Source organism: Ranitomeya variabilis, chromosome 7 (genome assembly GCF_051348905.1).
Source record: "Ranitomeya variabilis isolate aRanVar5 chromosome 7, aRanVar5.hap1, whole genome shotgun sequence".
Taxonomy (NCBI): domain Eukaryota; kingdom Metazoa; phylum Chordata; class Amphibia; order Anura; family Dendrobatidae; genus Ranitomeya; species Ranitomeya variabilis.
Genome location: NC_135238.1, coordinates 3,663,087 through 3,679,731, shown reverse-complemented (window position 1 = coordinate 3,679,731; position 16,645 = coordinate 3,663,087). Strand labels below are relative to the sequence as shown.

Sequence of the window (16,645 nt, the reverse complement as noted above, 5' to 3'; positions counted from 1 at the left end):
ATCTCAATAAGCAATCCACCTTCAAGGAATATCAGACTGGATCCGACGTTCTGCTACAAAGCCTGGATACACATGGAAGGAACTACAGTGATGAGCAAAAGGGTAACAATGTTGTGACCTTCTGACTCTCAGGCTCCATATCTCACCATCCACCTCTGCTCTGATCGTGAGACCACCATCATCTTATAGACAATCATCTTTTCTATCTCAGACATAAATTTCACTTGCGATTCTTTAGCATATGATTAGTTATGCATCGTAGGGTCAAAGAACTTTTTAAAACCTCCTCTATCTCATGAAAAAATATATAGAGTCCTCACTTGAAGTTCCTCAGTAGGAAACACATCCCAGGAAAATGAACAATTACTGTAAGTGGTACACTCCTGAGCTATAGTTTTACTAAGTCCCAGTTCGGTCACGATGCAACTACTGTCTAATAGCAGAAAGTCTTGTCACCCCACCTCATCCCCTCCATTTACCCCCATTACCTTCTCCCTCTTCTCCTTCTCTCCCCTATTCCTTATTATAATCCTTTAATCTTTATGTGCTAATAGAAGGCAGAAGATCAGTTTTGTTCCATTGGTTATCAACGAAAGAGCAATAGTCCAACCACCTGGTAACACATTTAGTTTTCTCCGTTCTGAGCTCCATACTGGATGTAGAAGATGGTTCATGATAGATGAGATGAGTGTTACAATCCAGAGGTCACTCACTGACAGTAGCACATTCTGCAGTCTGCTATGTGCTATGATACATAGTGGATGTAGAAAAAAAATGCCCAGAAGGTATAATGGAACCCGACCAGAAAAATTATTTTCTAAATAAAATAATGTAATAAGTCGACATCCCATGAGGTAAAAGCATCAACTCAGTGTAGTGAAAGCATCAAATCTACATCTGTTTACTATCAATGGTCACTTTGGTGTCATGTAGGAGCAATGACTGACTGCAACACTACTACCCTCACTAATAGAAGGAGATAATGTAAAGAAGGTGGAGATGTGGTCAGGATTATTATCAGGGTGCGATACCTCAATGTTGTGTTCACCCAGTAAAAGGTCATACAGGTGTTTAATAAGCAGGTCGCATCAGGAGAGCGGACAGATCATCATTAAGGTCTCACTTTTCCATCCTTTCGAGTGGCTCCAATGCACAAACCATTCATGTAGGAAGAGAACATGAGATGGATTGTAAATCTGAAGCTCTGTATATTACACTGCACCTTCTGGTTGTATCATCAGCACCTTTCCAGGAGACCTGAAGCCACTGGTAGAAGTCCCCCCTGATGGGACTGGTCCTGAAATAGAAGAGACTTGTGAGAAGACGGCACTTCAGTCTAGAGGTCGTAGTCAATCTTTGGCAGAATCTCTGCTCCTCATCATGTCTCGTAGGGTTTACCTGTTCTCCTGCCGCCACACGAGGACTCAGATGAGGTCGAATCATGACGATCTTGGAAATAGAGAACAAATCCTGAATTGCATTCTGATCACTATAAAATATGCGCTGATCAGTGATAGAGACCACCGGCCGGAGCGATGCTGACACTGACATTTGCATGCTTCATACGGTATATAAGACCCCATAATATTCAGCTCTATGTTCTGTCTACCACCGAGAATCACCACTCAGCTCCCCTCCAATGTATAGGACATGGAAAAGTACAAAATTTGAGCTTGGTTTAAGGTATACATGCAGCACATGTTCACATTGGCCATAAAACATACAAAACATACAAAACCTACAAGAAGCAAAATGAGCAAAAACCCTGCTGTAGCTAAATAAGTAAAAAACAAAAGTGCATTTAAATAACACAGGGTTCTTAGTAATACTGTTTTTTAAAACAAAAATAGCATTAAAGCCATCCCACAACGACAAGGTGACCCTGATCTGGACGGTCCTACACTGTCCGATATTAATAACCTTGCCATGTGTCAGAGTTGACCTCAATGTGTGAATAACTATCTCTCTCCTCGCTACTCCTCCGTTTCCCGCTTCTGCAAATCTCTTCACTGGCTCCCATTCCCTCAGCGTATCCAGTTCAAATTACTAATACTGACCTACAAAGCCGTCCATAATCTGTCCCCTCCCTATATCTCTGAACTAATCTCTTGATATCTTCCCTCACGTAATCTCCGGTCCTCCCAAGACCTCTTTTCCTCCACACTTATTCGCTCCTCACCTAATCGCCTCCAAGACTTGTCCAGAATATCCCCCATCCTCTGGAATTCTTTGCCCCAACAGGTCCGACTATCAACCACATTCAGATCCTTCAGACGGAACCTGAAAACCCATCTCTTCAGGAAAGCCTAGAGCCTGCACTGACCCCGCTGCCTCCTCATCACTACTGAAGCTACCGCCTCACCAACTCCAGAGCTCCTGCAACCCTCAACCTATTGTCTCCTTCCCCACCATCCTGTAGAATGTAAGCCCGCAAGGGCAGGGTCCTCCCCCCTCTGTATCAGTCTGTAATTGTTAGTTTACTGTAAGCGATAACTATAATTTGTATGTAACACCTTCTCATGTTCAGTACCGTGGAATCAATGGTGCTATATAAAAAATAATAATAACAATAATAATAAGGGCAGACAAAAGGACCAGGTCCCAACCTATGAATACCAGTGTGGGAAAGCCTCAGGAGAGGGAGGCCACACCTCGGCTTGCACAGAATGCAAAAATACAGAGAAAAAAAACGCAAACATTGAACTAGGTTTAAGTTGGTATACATGCAGCACATAAACGCATGTTCACGTTGGTCATAAAGCTACATTTTTGCTTTTTTCTCTGTGTTTTTGCATTCTGTTCAAGGCGGGGTGCGGCCTCCCTCTCCTGAGCTGGAAATTACATTTAAAGGCTTCCCCACACTGGTGTCCACAGGTTGGGACCCGGTCCTTTTGTCTGCCCTTATTCACACACTGAGGTCAAGTCTGACACATGGTAAGGTTTTTAATATTACACAGTGTAGGACCGTCCTGATCAAAGTTACCTTGTCGCGGTGGCATGGCTTTTATGCTATTTTTGATCAAAAACAGTATAAAAACCCTGAGGTTTTTTAAATGCACTTTTGTTTTTTACTTATTCAGTTACAGCAGGGTTATTGCTGATTTAGCTTCTTGTAGGTTTTATATAAGACATGGTCAGTGAGAACATCTGGCCACTTTACCCCTCCTGGCCCTGTGGCTGGTACCTGTGTTTCTGTACGGAGCATTGTTGATGACGTCCTTCAGTTTAAGCAGCTTGTGATACAAGGAGTTGTAGGCGTCGTGCAACTGGGCAGAGATCGGTGATTCACTAAGGCTTGGATTGGGACCCGTCAGACTGGCCGATTCCTTCTCCTGCTCACTGATGAGGATCAGTTCTGTGGCGTAGGAGTCCAACTGCTGCTCCTCTAATATCCGCCTCCTGTTACTGTCACCGCTGTCCTCCACGTCATCCACCAGCACAACCACATTACTTCTCCCTGAGCGGAGACAGAAGATACTGAAATATCTCATCAATATTCAATATAAAACGTAGTGTGCCGCATTCAGATATACCAACACCAAGAGCTGGAGGGCACCACTGCCAGGGATCTCCCATTACATGCTAAATATATTGTACAAGCGAACAAAGAGTAAGTAGCCTGCACACAACAGGGATCACCAAAAAAAATTGCAAAAATTAAATAAACTTTATTGAGTGATAATACAACAACGCTGCAAAAGTTAAAATCAATTAAAATTGCATGACGCAAACAACGCTAAACATTGAGCCACAATAGAGTCATGCACCTGCCACACCCCAATTATGTGACCAAAAAACCTACATCAAATAATATATATATATGGTGCCAATATTAATCCAAAAGATGAGCAAAGATGAGATAAAGTCCTACTATGTAGATAATGCAGCTGGACATTAGAAGGAGGCACTGCTCTATGAGCAGGAAACAACGAACAAACAATGAGAATTGTAAATGCAAAATGCTGAGAACTCCCAACTCCAGAGGCAATGAAAGCCCATGTGGCCTGAGCCTAATACATATGGAACCCGTATAGAGCAATGCCTGCATGGAACATCGATGCAACAAGAGATGAGAGCAATGGCCAGGGTTTCTGGCGACACGCGTTGGGCATCTTTGGTGCCCTTGCCTCCCCCATTCTTCTCATCTCTTGTTGCATCGATGTTCCATACAGGCATTGTCCTGTGGAGATCCTATCCACTGGCTCAGGTTGTATAGGTTCCTTTTTAGCCTCCTCATATGGGAGTTTGTCCTACAAATATGGCATAAGCCTACCCTGGTCTTTAAATACAATTCTGTCCTCATTACATGCTTTAATAGCGGACCGACCTTCCATTTTATACCTTTACAGGCACTGCTCTAGGCCAAGTTGTTATTTCTTCTATTTATAGATAGGAATTGATCATAAATCCCTGTGTGGAAGATTCAGTTACTATGATTTTTGTAGTGATTATCTGAGCATAGCTTTACACGTGCTATTCCTATTGATATATTCTGTTATTGGCTTGTTACATATTACGTTATCTTATTCAGAAGGACCTCCTGGTCACTAATCTTCTGTCCTCACGCTGTGACTGTGGATGGCAGTTGCATCTGTGGTTGTCTTTGTGCTACACAGCTCCGCTCTGACCAAGGTGGGGAACCGTGGGCCCAGTTACCACAGAAGCCATCTCTTTCATGGAGATCAGTTATGTGTTATATGAGCTTTCGTCTCCTTACCAAAGTGATCTCTTAGATCCTTCAGCTCCTCATCATACAGAGAACCGGTCACATTTGCAATATTTAGGCGGCCTCTCTTCTTGGTGTGGTACAAAATGGCAAACGAGCTCTGAGACAGGCCGCTGATGAAGTTCCCACCACTGTTGGAAATATATATAGGCTTGACCTTCCCCACCAAGCTCTGAAACATTGTGTAGAGCAGGTTAATCAGCCACTTGGAATTGGCCTCTCCATCTCTGGAGAAGATCCCGACCTTGTGTTTTTGATTTTCAGTCATTTTATCTTCAGTACCGTTCCTGGGGAGAAATCATAGGAAACATTTCATGTTACTGGTGTGTTGGAATCATGGAGGAGCTAATATCAGTATAACGTGACCATCCTGAGCCCATGTTGGACTTACATTTTCTCTCTACGGCTGATGTGAATCTATCTGCAGATATTATGACATGTACAAAATGAAACCAGCCTAAAGGTCACGGAGGTCCTAGGTCCCCCTTGTGATCTGGAAGGGGGATCAAGGGACAGGCACTCGGCTGTCCTGGACAGCGTGTCCTGAACCGATGATAGAGCACCATTTTCATATTTACTATCACTCCCTCCATATTTCATGTCATTATGACTTTAACGAGATCGCAAAAAACATGTGCCAGATGGTCACTGCAACACCAGAAATAACCACAGACAAGGGAGGCGATATTAGATATGGCAGCCAGCCAGAGATGGAGCATCAATAAAACAGAACACAGATCTGGAATCATTGCTGACAATTGTATAAAGTGAGATCGGCATCTCTGCTTCCAGTTATTATCTCTAGATTAATGACGGAACTTCTCATAGAAAACTGTATGACATGGTTTATACCAAGGGGTATTCTCAGGGTAATGATGCTTGAATTTCATCACTATATCTATGAATCATTACCCTGAAAAACCTCCTATGATGAAACATCTTCTTTGTGTCGCCTGGTGAATCAGCATCAAAATGGGAAAACGCGTTGAATTCATGGTGATATGGTAGCTACAGTATGCGGGGTTCCTTGTATTTCATTTTATATTGCCATTTTTGGTGGATCTGGTAGAGATGTGGAATTCTGACCATTTTTTGATTTCCCAATATTTCCCTTCTATATTGTAATTAGGGTTCTCTACACTTTTCCCTTTAAGCACTCTAGCACTTTACTCTGGTCGATAATCGCCATTTGTGAGAGGTTGATACAGTGTGTCTTATATAATCATTTTGTATGGATACAAGTTCTATCTTCCCCTTCTAGGGTAACCCTTATATTAGGGGTGGACATTATAGTATAGGGCTTCTCTAGGGTATCCTAAGGTAAAACGACACCGAGCGGGGATGCCCAACTTTCGTGCTTTTTAGGGTGCCAACCAGGGCCGGCTCCAGGTTTCTGAGGGCCCCGGGCGAAAGAGTCTCAGTGGGCCCCCCCCCTTTAACACATACCACGATTCATAATGCACAGATAGAGGAGAGAAATATAGCACAGCCACGTAGCATATAACACAGCCCACGTGGTATATAGCACAGCCCATGTGGTATATAGCACAGCCACGTAGTGTATAACAGCCCACATAGCATATAACAACCCAGATAGTATATAGCACAGCCACGTAGTATATAGCACAGCCACGTAGTATATAGCACAGCCACGTAGCATATAGCACAGCCCACGTAGCGTATAACAGCCCACATAGCGTATAACACAGCCCACGGAGCGTATAGCACAGACCACGGAGCGTATAGCACAGCCCACGGAGAGTATAGCACAGCCCATGGAGTGTATAGCACAGCCTGTCATGTAGTATATAGTCTATAAGTCCCACCCACACCCAGCATCACTCAGATGCCATACTGTAGGTCTGTGGTGGCCCCGTACAGTCGCACCTTGTCCTCCCAGGCTGCATCCCCCCGCAATGCTTTGGGACCAGCCTGGAACTTGGAAGGAAGACTCACTGCTTTCACTGTCACCCACGCCGTCGCCCACATTGTACAGGGATGGCCCGGGTGCACCGTTCACTGACTGCTGGCTGCTCGTGCTCGACATCATCTTCCTGCTTGGCGTCGGACCTGGCTGGACAGTGGACGATCGCTGAGCGCCTGAGTTCACCTGGAAGTGACGACACAGACGACCGCCGGCCTGGAAGTGACTCTTCATATCCATGGTGACGGTGTGGTGAGTATTCCAGCACCTGCGCAGCGAAACTCAGTCACAGAGAGAGTTCTGTGCCGCGCCTGCTGCCAGGGATGGCTCCACCTCCGAGTCCTGGCTGGGAGACGGAGATCACGGAGCTGATCTTGTATACTAATACACACACAGCACAGCCGGATGTAGTCTGGCTGCGGGGCCCCCCAGGTCATTAGTGTAGTACCGTCCGTGTCTGTACTGTTACTACCTTAAGTGGGCCCCCCCGTCTCGCCAGGGCCCCGGCACTTGCCCGGGTACGCCGGGTGCTGACGCCGGCCCTGGTGCCAACCTCCACAGTCAGGTAGGATGATTGTTTAGAATTTACTGTTGAGGTAAATGTTGTGAACATACACAGCTCTGCTACATCTCTCTGGTTGTGTTATTGACCAGCTGCAGCCCCTCCTTCCCCTTCCTGCAAGCTAGCTGTAATAATTATAGGGGATAACTCAGGAGACTCTTTGCATGGAACAAGACAACTACAGGACACAGTTTTATAAGTGGTAAAGTTTATATTATCACATGCTGATTCAAACAGGTGCAGAGAGAAACTCAAGTCCACAACACTTGGTGCAAATAATAAAAGCAGCTTAGCAGTCTATAGGAAACTTCAGAGGTAGATGCAAACAAACAGAAAGTCTATGAAGCACAGATATTCTTGAGGATACTTGACACGAATAAATCCTTGTCTTAGTCCAGACACAGGTAGATAAGCTTATAAGGCAGTTCAAATCATATCTTATCTCAACCAGGGAGGCCTGGTTAATAGTCTCAGGTTTTGCAGAGCAGAAACAGCTTACATGTCCAGCAAATGCAGATGGAAGTAACACGAACAGCAGATGAAGAAGGATTACTGGAACTGGTGTGTTATGATCCGGTGACCCTGGAGCCGCATGAGACTATCTCTGGAGTAGGTGGTACCTGTACTGACCGCAACCCTAATACTGACACCACAACTAGAAGTAGCCGTGGGGTGTTCCTGACACGGCCTAGACACCTCGACACAGCCGGAGGACTAAATACCCCTAAAGTTGGAAATGGGAATTCTATCTTGCCTCAGAGCAGAACCCCACAAATATTGACTGTGAGTTTAAGAGGAAAATACGTACGCAGGCAGAAAAAACAGTATTTAGAAAAATAGGCACTTCTAGCTAAATAGAAAAGGATAGGACAGAATTCTAAGCGGTCAGTATTAAAACCCTAAAAACATCCACAGCAGGTAATACTAATATTCTACATCTAACTAAAGACATAGAATGTATATCTGCATCTCCAGAGAATCCAGCATGACAGAAAAATCCAAAGTCTAAGCTGGACAAAAACACCATAAATTGCACTGAACAGAAAAGCACACAGAATGCGTGCTGCAGAGACAAAAAAACAGACACTTATCTTAGCTGAATTGAAAGCAGGGCATGAGGAGCCAGACAGAGATGCAATCCCTCCATGAACAATGGACAACTGGCATGGAATGCTGGATCCTACACACCTAAGTACCTAATAGAGCTGCAATCAGCAGAAACACCTGCCCTGGATTACAATCCAGAGACAACAGCACTACCACTAACAACCACCGGAGGGAGCCCAAGAGCAGAATTCACAACAGTACCCCTCCCTTGAAGAGGGGTCACCGAACCCTCACCAGAGCCCCCAGGCCGATCAGGACGAGCCAAATGAAAGGCACGGACCAAATCAGCAGCATGGACATCAGAGGCAAAAACCGAAGAATTATCCTCCTGGCCATAACCCTTCCATTTGACAAGGTACTGAAGCTTCCGTCTCGAAAAACGAGAATCCAAAATCTTCTCAACCACATACTCCAACTCCCCATCAACCAACACAGGGGCAGGAGGATCAACAGAGGGAAGAACAGGTACCACATATTTCCACAATAAAGATCTATGGAAAACATTATGGATGGCAAAAGATGCCGGAAGGGCCAAACGAAAAGACACCGGATTGATAATCTCAGAAATCCTATAAGGACCAATAAACCGAGGCTTAAACTTAGGAGAAGAAACCTTCATAGGAACATGAAGGGAAGACAACCAGACCAAATCCCCAACCCGAAGCCGGAAACCAACACTGTTGTGAATTCCGCTCTTGGGCTCCCTCCGGTGGTTGTAAGTGGCACTTTTGTGAGTTCTGCTCTTGGGCTCCCTCCGGTGGTTTTAAGTGGAACGGCTGCTCCTTGGATTTAGCAGTCAGCAGCTGCTTCCACTGATCGTCTATTCTGGCTCGGCTATTTAAGCCTGGCTCTATCCTTCAGCCAGTGCCAGTTGCCAATGGTTCCTGGTTGGATTCACATCTCTGCTTGGATTTCCCTGATGTTCTGACCAGTTCAGCAAAGATAAGTCCTTGCTTGGTTCTTTTGCTGTCCACATTTTGTGGACTTTATCGTTCTGCACTTTCTATGTTTTTTCTAGTCCAGCTTGTCAGTATGGATTTATTCAGTTAAGCTGGAAGCTCTGGGAAGCAGATTTACCCTGGCCTCCACACCTTTAGTCAGGTGTGGAGATTTTTGTAAACTCTGTGGTGGATTTTTCTAGTTTTTTAATACTGACCGCACAGTATTCTGTCCTATTCTATCTATCTAGCTAGAGTGGCCTCCTTTGCTTCATCCTGGTTTCATTCTGCGTATGTCATTTCCCTCTCCACTCACAGTCAATATTTGTGGGGGGCTGTCTATCCTTTGGGGATTTTCTCTGAGGCAAGATAGCTTTCCTGTTTCTATCTTTAGGGGTAGTTAATCCTCCGGCTGTGACGAGGTGTCTAGGGAGTGACAGGAACATCCCACGGCTACTTCTAGTGTTGTGTTAAGCTCAGGAACTGTGGTCAGTACAGGTACCACCTCCTCCAGAGCTCGTCCCATGTTGCTCTTAAACCACCAGTTCATAACAGTGAAACTGGCCGAAAATGAACTAAATGCATCTCAAAAGAAGGAAAAAAAAGTTCTGAGCCATTTTTTTTTCTGCAGTCTGTTTTGTCTTTTTTTTCCTCTTAATCTCTGGGTGGTTCAGGATTTTGGCGTGGGCATGGATGTTCAGGGTTTGTTTTCTCATGTGGATCAACTTGCTGCAAAAGTACAGAGTATCCAAGATTATGTTGTTCAGACTCCGGCTTTAGAGCCTAGAATTCCAACTCCTGATTTGTTTTTTGGGGACAGATCTAAGTTTTTGAACTTTAAAAATAACTGCAAATTGTTTTTTGCTTTGAAACCCCGTTCTTCTGGTGATCCCATTCAGCAGGTTAAAATTGTCATCTCACTGCTGCGTGGTGACCCTCAGGACTGGGCATTCTCCCTTGAATCAGGGGATCCCACATTGCTTAATGTAGACGCATTTTTCAAGCGCTCGGATTATTGTATGACGAACCTAATTCTGTGGATTATGCAGAAAAAACTTTGTTGGCCCTGTGTCAGGGTCAGGAAGCGGCAGAATTATACTGCCAGAAATTTAGAAAATGGTCTGTGCTTACTAAATGGAATGCCTCGGCTGCAATTTTCAGAAAGGGTCTTTTTGAAGCCCTTAAAGATGTTATGGTGGGGTTCCCCACGCCTGCTGGTTTGAGCGAATCTATGTCTCTAGCCATTCAGATTGATCGGCGCCTGCGCGAGTGCAAAGTTGTGCACCATATGGCGGTATCCTCTGAGCAGAGTCCTGAGCCTATGCAATGTGATAGGATTTTGACTAGAGCAGAACGGCAGGGATTCAGACGTCAGAATAGGCAGTGTTTTTACTGTGGTGATTCTGCTCATGTTATTTCTGGTTGCCCTAAGCGTACTAAGAGGGTCGCTAGGTCTGTTACCATCAGTACTGTACAGCCTAAATTTCTCTTATCTGTGACCCTGATTTGCTCATTATCGTCCTTTTCTGTCATGGCATTTGTGGATTCAGGCGCTGCCCTGAACTTAATGGACTTGGAATTCGCCAGGCGCTGTGGTTTTTCCTTGCAGCCTTTGCAGAGCCCTATTCCTTTGAGGGGCATTGATGCTACACCATTGGCCAAGGATAAACCTCAGTATTGGACTCAGCTGACCATGTGCATGGCTCCAGCCCATCAGGAAGAGTGCCATTTTCTGGTGTTGCATAATTTGCATGATGTTGTTGTACTGGGTTTTCCATGGTTACAGGTACATAATCCGGTGCTGGATTGGAAATCTATGTCTGTGACTAGTTGGGGTTGTCAAGGGGTACATAGTGACGTTCCTTTGATGTCAATTTCCTCTTCCCCCTCTTCTGAAGTCCCTGAGTTTTTGTCGGATTTCCAGGATGTATTCGATGAGCCCAAGTCCAGTTCCCTTCCTCCACATAGGGACTGTGATTGTGCTATTAACTTGATTCCTGGCTGTAAGTTCCCTAAGGGCCGACTTTTCAATTTGTCTGTGCCAGAGCATGCCGCCATGCGGAGTTATGTTAAGGAGTCTTTGGAGAAGGGGCATATTCGGCCGTCTTCGTCACCATTGGGAGCGGGATTCTTTTTTGTTGCCAAGAAGGATAGCTCCTTGAGACCCTGTATTGATTATAGCCTTCTTAATAAGACCACGGTCAAATTCCAATACCCTTTGCCTTTGCTTTCTGATTTGTTTGCTCGGATTAAGGGGGCTAGTTGGTTTACTAAGATTGACCTTCGAGGGGCATATAATCTTGTTCGTATTAAACAGGGTGACGAATGGAAAACTGCATTTAATATGCCCGAAGGCCATTTTGAATACCTTGTGATACCTTTCGGGCTTTCTAATGCTCCTTCTGTATTTCAGTCCTTCATGCATGATATTTTCCGCAATTACCTTGATAAATTCATGATTGTGTATTTGTGATGATATTTTGATTTTTTCCGATGATTGGGAGTCTCATGTGAAGCAGGTCAGGATGGTATTCCAGATCCTTCGTGATAATGCTTTATTTGTGAAGGGGTCTAAGTGCCTATTTGGAGTTCAGAAGGTCTCTTTTTTGGGTTTTATTTTTTCTCCCTCGTCTATAGAAATGGATCCTGTTAAGGTCCAAGCCATTCATGACTGGATTCAACCCACATCTGTGAAGAGCCTTAAGAAATTTTTGGGCTTTGCTAATTTTTATCGCCGTTTCATTGCCAACTTTTCCAGTGTGGTTAAGCCCCTGACCGATTTGACGAAGAAAGGCGCTGATGTGACGAATTGGTCCTCTGCGGCTGTTGAGGCCTTTCAGGAGCTTAAACGCTGATTCACTTCTGCCCCTGTGTTGCGTCAGCCGGATGTTTCTCTTCCTTTTCAGGTTGAGGTTGACGCTTCTGAGATTGGGGCAGGGGCCGTTTTGTCTCAGAGGAATTCTGATGGTTCTTTGACGAAACCGTGTGCCTTTTTTTCCAGAAAGTTTTCGCCTGCGGAGCGCAATTATGACGTCGGCAATCGGGAGTTGTTGGCTATGAAGTGGGCATTTGAGGAGTGGCGACATTGGCTCGAGGGAGCCAAGCACCGCGTTGTGGTCTTGACCGATCATAAGAATCTGATTTACCTCGAGTCGGCCAAGCGGCTGAACCCTAGACAGGCTCGATGGTCCCTGTTATTCTCCCGTTTTGATTTTGTGGTCTCGTATCTTCCAGGATCTAAGAATGTTAAGGCTGATGCCCTCTCTAGGAGTTTTTTGCCTGATTCTCCTGGAGTCCTTGAGCCGGTTGGCATTCTTAAGGAAGGGGTGATTCTTTCTGCCATCTCCCCTGATTTACGGCGGGTGCTTCAGGAATTTCAGGCTGATAAACCTGACCGCTGTCCAGTGGGGAAGCTGTTTGTTCCTGATAGATGGACAAGTAAAGGCCCCATCTCACATAGCGAGATTGCTAGCGAGATCGCTGCTGAGTCACTAGTTTTGTGACGCAACAGCGACCTCAGTAGCGATCTCGCTATGTGTGACACGTACCAGCGATCAGGCCCCTGCTGTGAGATCGCTGGTCGTGTCGGAATGGCCTGTGTTGTGATTCGGTTCGTGGGCTCCCCCGGTGGTCTCTTGTGGTACTGGTGTCCTGCAAGCTTTTCCTTCTCAGTTCACCTGTTCCTATCAGGATGTGGGAGTATCCTATTTAACCTTGCTCCTCAGTCATTCTAATGCTGGCCATCAATGTATCCAGAGTGATTCTGTTGCATGTTCCTGCTCCCAGTTTTCTGCTCAGCTAAGTTGGACACTTTAGTCCTTAAGTCTATTTTTGTATGTTTTGTCCAGTTTGCACTTATGTGAATCTCTGCAGCTGGAAGCTCTTGTTGGGCTGAAATTACCACTCCAGTGGCATGAGTTGTCACATGAGTTAAGGTAATTTCAGGATGGTGTTTTGAAGGGTTTTGCAGCTGACTGCGAAGTCCTCTGTTGTATCTTTCTGCTATTTAGTTAGCGGGCCTCTCTGTGCTAAATCTGCTTTCATACTACGTGTGTCTTTTCATCTGCTCTCACCGTTATTATATGTGGGGGGCTGCTATCTCCTGTGGGGACATTCTCTGGAGGCAAGCCAGGACTGTGTTTTCTTCTACCAGGGGTAGTTAGTTCTCCGGCTGGCGCGCGGCATCTAGAGACAACGCAGGAATGCCCCCTGGCTACTTCTAGTGTGGTGTGTAGGTTTAGCATCGCGGTCGGCTCTAGTTTCCATCACCCGAGAGCTTGTCCGTTTATTCTATGCTTCTGATGTTTCCTTGCCATTGGAAACCATAACAGTATGGCCAGACAAAATGTTTAATCTATAGGCTGAAGCAGGAGAGAAAAGGAACTGTGTGAAACCTTTTTTTTTTTTTTTTTTTTTTCTTCCTTCCTCTGAAGTTGCACTCCAGCTCTAATTGCAGTCTCCTGTTTTCCTCTCCTCTTAACCCCTGAATGGCTCAGACTTTATCTGTTGAAATATGGATCCCCAGAGTCTGGCTACCAATTTGAATAATCTTGCCTCTAAAGTTCAGAATATACAAGATTTTTTGTTACATGCTCCTCGGTCTGAACCTAAAATTCCTATACCGGAGTTTTTTTCTGGAGATCGATCTTGTTTTCTAAATTTTAAATACAATTGTAAATTGTTTCTTTCGCTGAGATCTCATTCTGCTGGAGATCCTGCCCAGCAAGTAAAAATTGTTATTTCTTTACTGTGGGGTGACCCCCAAAATTGGGCATTTTCATTGGCACCAGGGGATCCTGCGTTGCTCAATGTGGATGCGTTTTTTCTGGCTTTGGGGTTGCTTTATGAGGAACCAAATTTGGAGATTCAGGCTGAGAAAGCCCTAATAGCCCTCTCTCAGGGGCAAGATGAAGCCGAAATATATTGCCAAAAATTTCGAAAATGGTCTGTGCTTACTCAGTGGAATGAGTGCGCTCTGGCGGCAATTTTCAGAGAAGGTCTCTCTGATGCTGTAAAAGACGTCATGGTGGGGTTTCCTGCGCCTACTGGTCTGAATGAGTCCATGACAATGGCAATTCATATTGATCGGCGTTTACGGGAACGCAAACCTGTGCACCAGTTGGCGGTGTCTTCTGAAGAGGCACCACAGAGTATGCAATGTGATAGCTTTCTGTCCAGAAGCGAACGACAGATTTCTAGGCGCAAAAATCATTTGTGCTTCTATTGTGGAAATTCTACTCATGTTATATCAGCATGCTCTAAACGAACAAAGAAAGTTGATAAATCCTCTGCTATTGGCACTTTGCAGTCCAAGTTTATTTTGTCTGTAACTCTAATTTGTTCGTTATCTTCTATTGTTGCGGATGCGTATGTGGATTCTGGCGCCGCTTTGAGTCTTATGGATTGGTCCTTTGCCAGGCGCTGTGGGTTTGATCTAGAGCCTCTGGAAGTTCCTATACCTTTAAAGGGTATTGATTCTACACCATTGGCTAGTAATAAACCACAATACTGGACACAAGTGACTATGCGTATGACTCCAGACCATCAAGAGGTGATTCGCTTCCTTGTACTGTATAATCTACATGATGTGTTGGTACTGGGATTGCCATGGTTGCAAACTCATAACCCAGTCCTTGACTGGAAAACAATGTCTGTACTAAGCTGGGGATGTCAGGGAAATCATGGGGACACATCTTTGGTCTCCATTGCTTCATCTATTCCCTCTGAAATTCCTGAGTTTTTGTCTGATTATCGTGAGGTTTTTGAGGAATCTACTCTTAATTCTCTTCCTCCTCACAGAGATTGCGATTGCGCCATAGATTTGATCCCTGGCAGTAAATTTCCTAAGGGTCGTCTATTCAATCTGTCTGTACCTGAACATGCTGCCATGCGAGAGTATATTAGGGAGTCCTTGGAAAAGGGACATATTCGTCCTTCTTCGTCTCCTCTTGGAGCGGGGTTCTTTTTCGTAGCTAAAAGCGATGGTTCTTTGAGACCTTGTATTGATTATAGACTCTTGAATAAGATCACAGTCAAGTATCAGTATCCTTTGCCATTGCTGACAGATTTATTTGCTCGCATTGAGGGGGCGAAGTGGTTCTCTAAGATTGATCTTCGCGGTGCGTATAATTTGGTGCGAATTAAGCAGGGGGATGAGTGGAAAACCGCATTTAATACGCCCGAGGGCCATTTTGAGTATTTGGTGATGCCTTTTGGTCTGTCAAATGCCCCTTCGGTCTTTCAGTCTTTTATGCACAATATTTTCCGTGAATATCTGGATAAATTTATGATTGTGTATTTGGACGATATCTTGATTTTTTCGGATGACTGGGAATCTCATGTTCAACAAGTTAGGAGGGTTTTTCAGGTTTTGCGGACCAATTCTCTGTTTGTTAAAGGTTCAAAGTGTGTTTTTGGGGTTCAGAAGATTTCTTTTTTGGGGTACATTTTTTCCCCCTCTTCTATTGAGATGGATCCTGTGAAGGTTCGGGCTATTTGTGACTGGACGCAACCGACTTCTCTTAAGGGCCTTCAGAAATTTTTGGGCTTTGCTAACTTTTATCGTCGATTCATAACTGGTTTTTCTAGCGTTGTCAGGCCTTTGACTGATTTGACTAAAAAGGGTGCTGATGTTGCAGATTGGTCTCCTGCTGCTGTGGAGGCCTTTCGGGAGCTTAAGCGCCGTTTTTCTTCTGCTCCGGTGTTGTGCCAGCCTGACGTTTCTCTTCCTTTTCAGGTGGAAGTTGATGCTTCCGAGATCGGAGCGGGGGCGGTTTTGTCGCAGAAAAGTTCAGATTGTTCAGTGAAGAGACCTTGTGCGTTCTTTTCTCGAAAATTTTCGCCCGCCGAGCAAAATTATGACGTCAGTAATCGGGAACTTTTGGCGATGAAGTGGGCATTCGAGGAGTGGCGTCATTGGCTTGAGGGTGCTAAACATCAGGTGGTGGTCTTGACTGATCACAAAAATTTGATTTATCTTGAGTCGGCCAGACGTCTGAATCCTAGACAGGCGCGCTGGTCGTTGTTTTTCTCCCGGTTTAATTTTGTGGTTTCGTATCTGCCAGGTACTAAGAATGTGAAGGCGGATGCCCTTTCTAGGAGTTTTGAACCTGATTCCCCTGGTGATTCTAAACCTACGGGTATACTTAAGGATGGGGTGATATTGTCTGCTGTCTTCCCAGACCTGCGACGTGCTTTACAAGAGTTTCAGGCGGATCGGCCTGATCGTTGTCCGCCTGGTAGATTGTTTGTGCCAGATGAGTGGACCAATAGAGTCATCTCGGAGGTTCATTCTTCTGCGTTGGCAGGTCATCCGGGAATTTTTGGTACCAGAGATTTGGTGGCTAGGTCCTTCTGGTGGCCTTCCCTGTCTCGGGACGTGCGTACTT

At 45.1% G+C, this 16,645-nt stretch overlaps 1 protein-coding gene across 6 annotated transcripts in view; it reads right to left on the bottom strand.

Moving 5' to 3' along the window:
* LOC143785030 (uncharacterized) overlaps positions 1-16,645 on the bottom strand; it is a 69,024-nt gene that overhangs the window by 28,477 nt on the left and 23,902 nt on the right. For 3 of the 6 annotated variants that reach the window (XM_077273680.1, XM_077273683.1, XM_077273681.1), the window contains exons 2-5: positions 4,718-5,013; positions 3,185-3,457; positions 1,399-1,449; positions 1,223-1,297 (exon numbers count right to left, since the gene is read on the bottom strand). In XM_077273680.1, the coding sequence (XP_077129795.1) occupies positions 1,223-1,297; positions 1,399-1,449; positions 3,185-3,457; positions 4,718-4,994 (676 nt within the window). In that variant the 5' untranslated portion in view covers positions 4,995-5,013. The remainder of the gene's footprint in view (positions 1-1,222; positions 1,298-1,398; positions 1,450-3,184; positions 3,458-4,717; positions 5,014-16,645) is intronic. The other 3 variants (XR_013217948.1, XM_077273685.1, XM_077273682.1) reach the window with 2 other exon arrangements.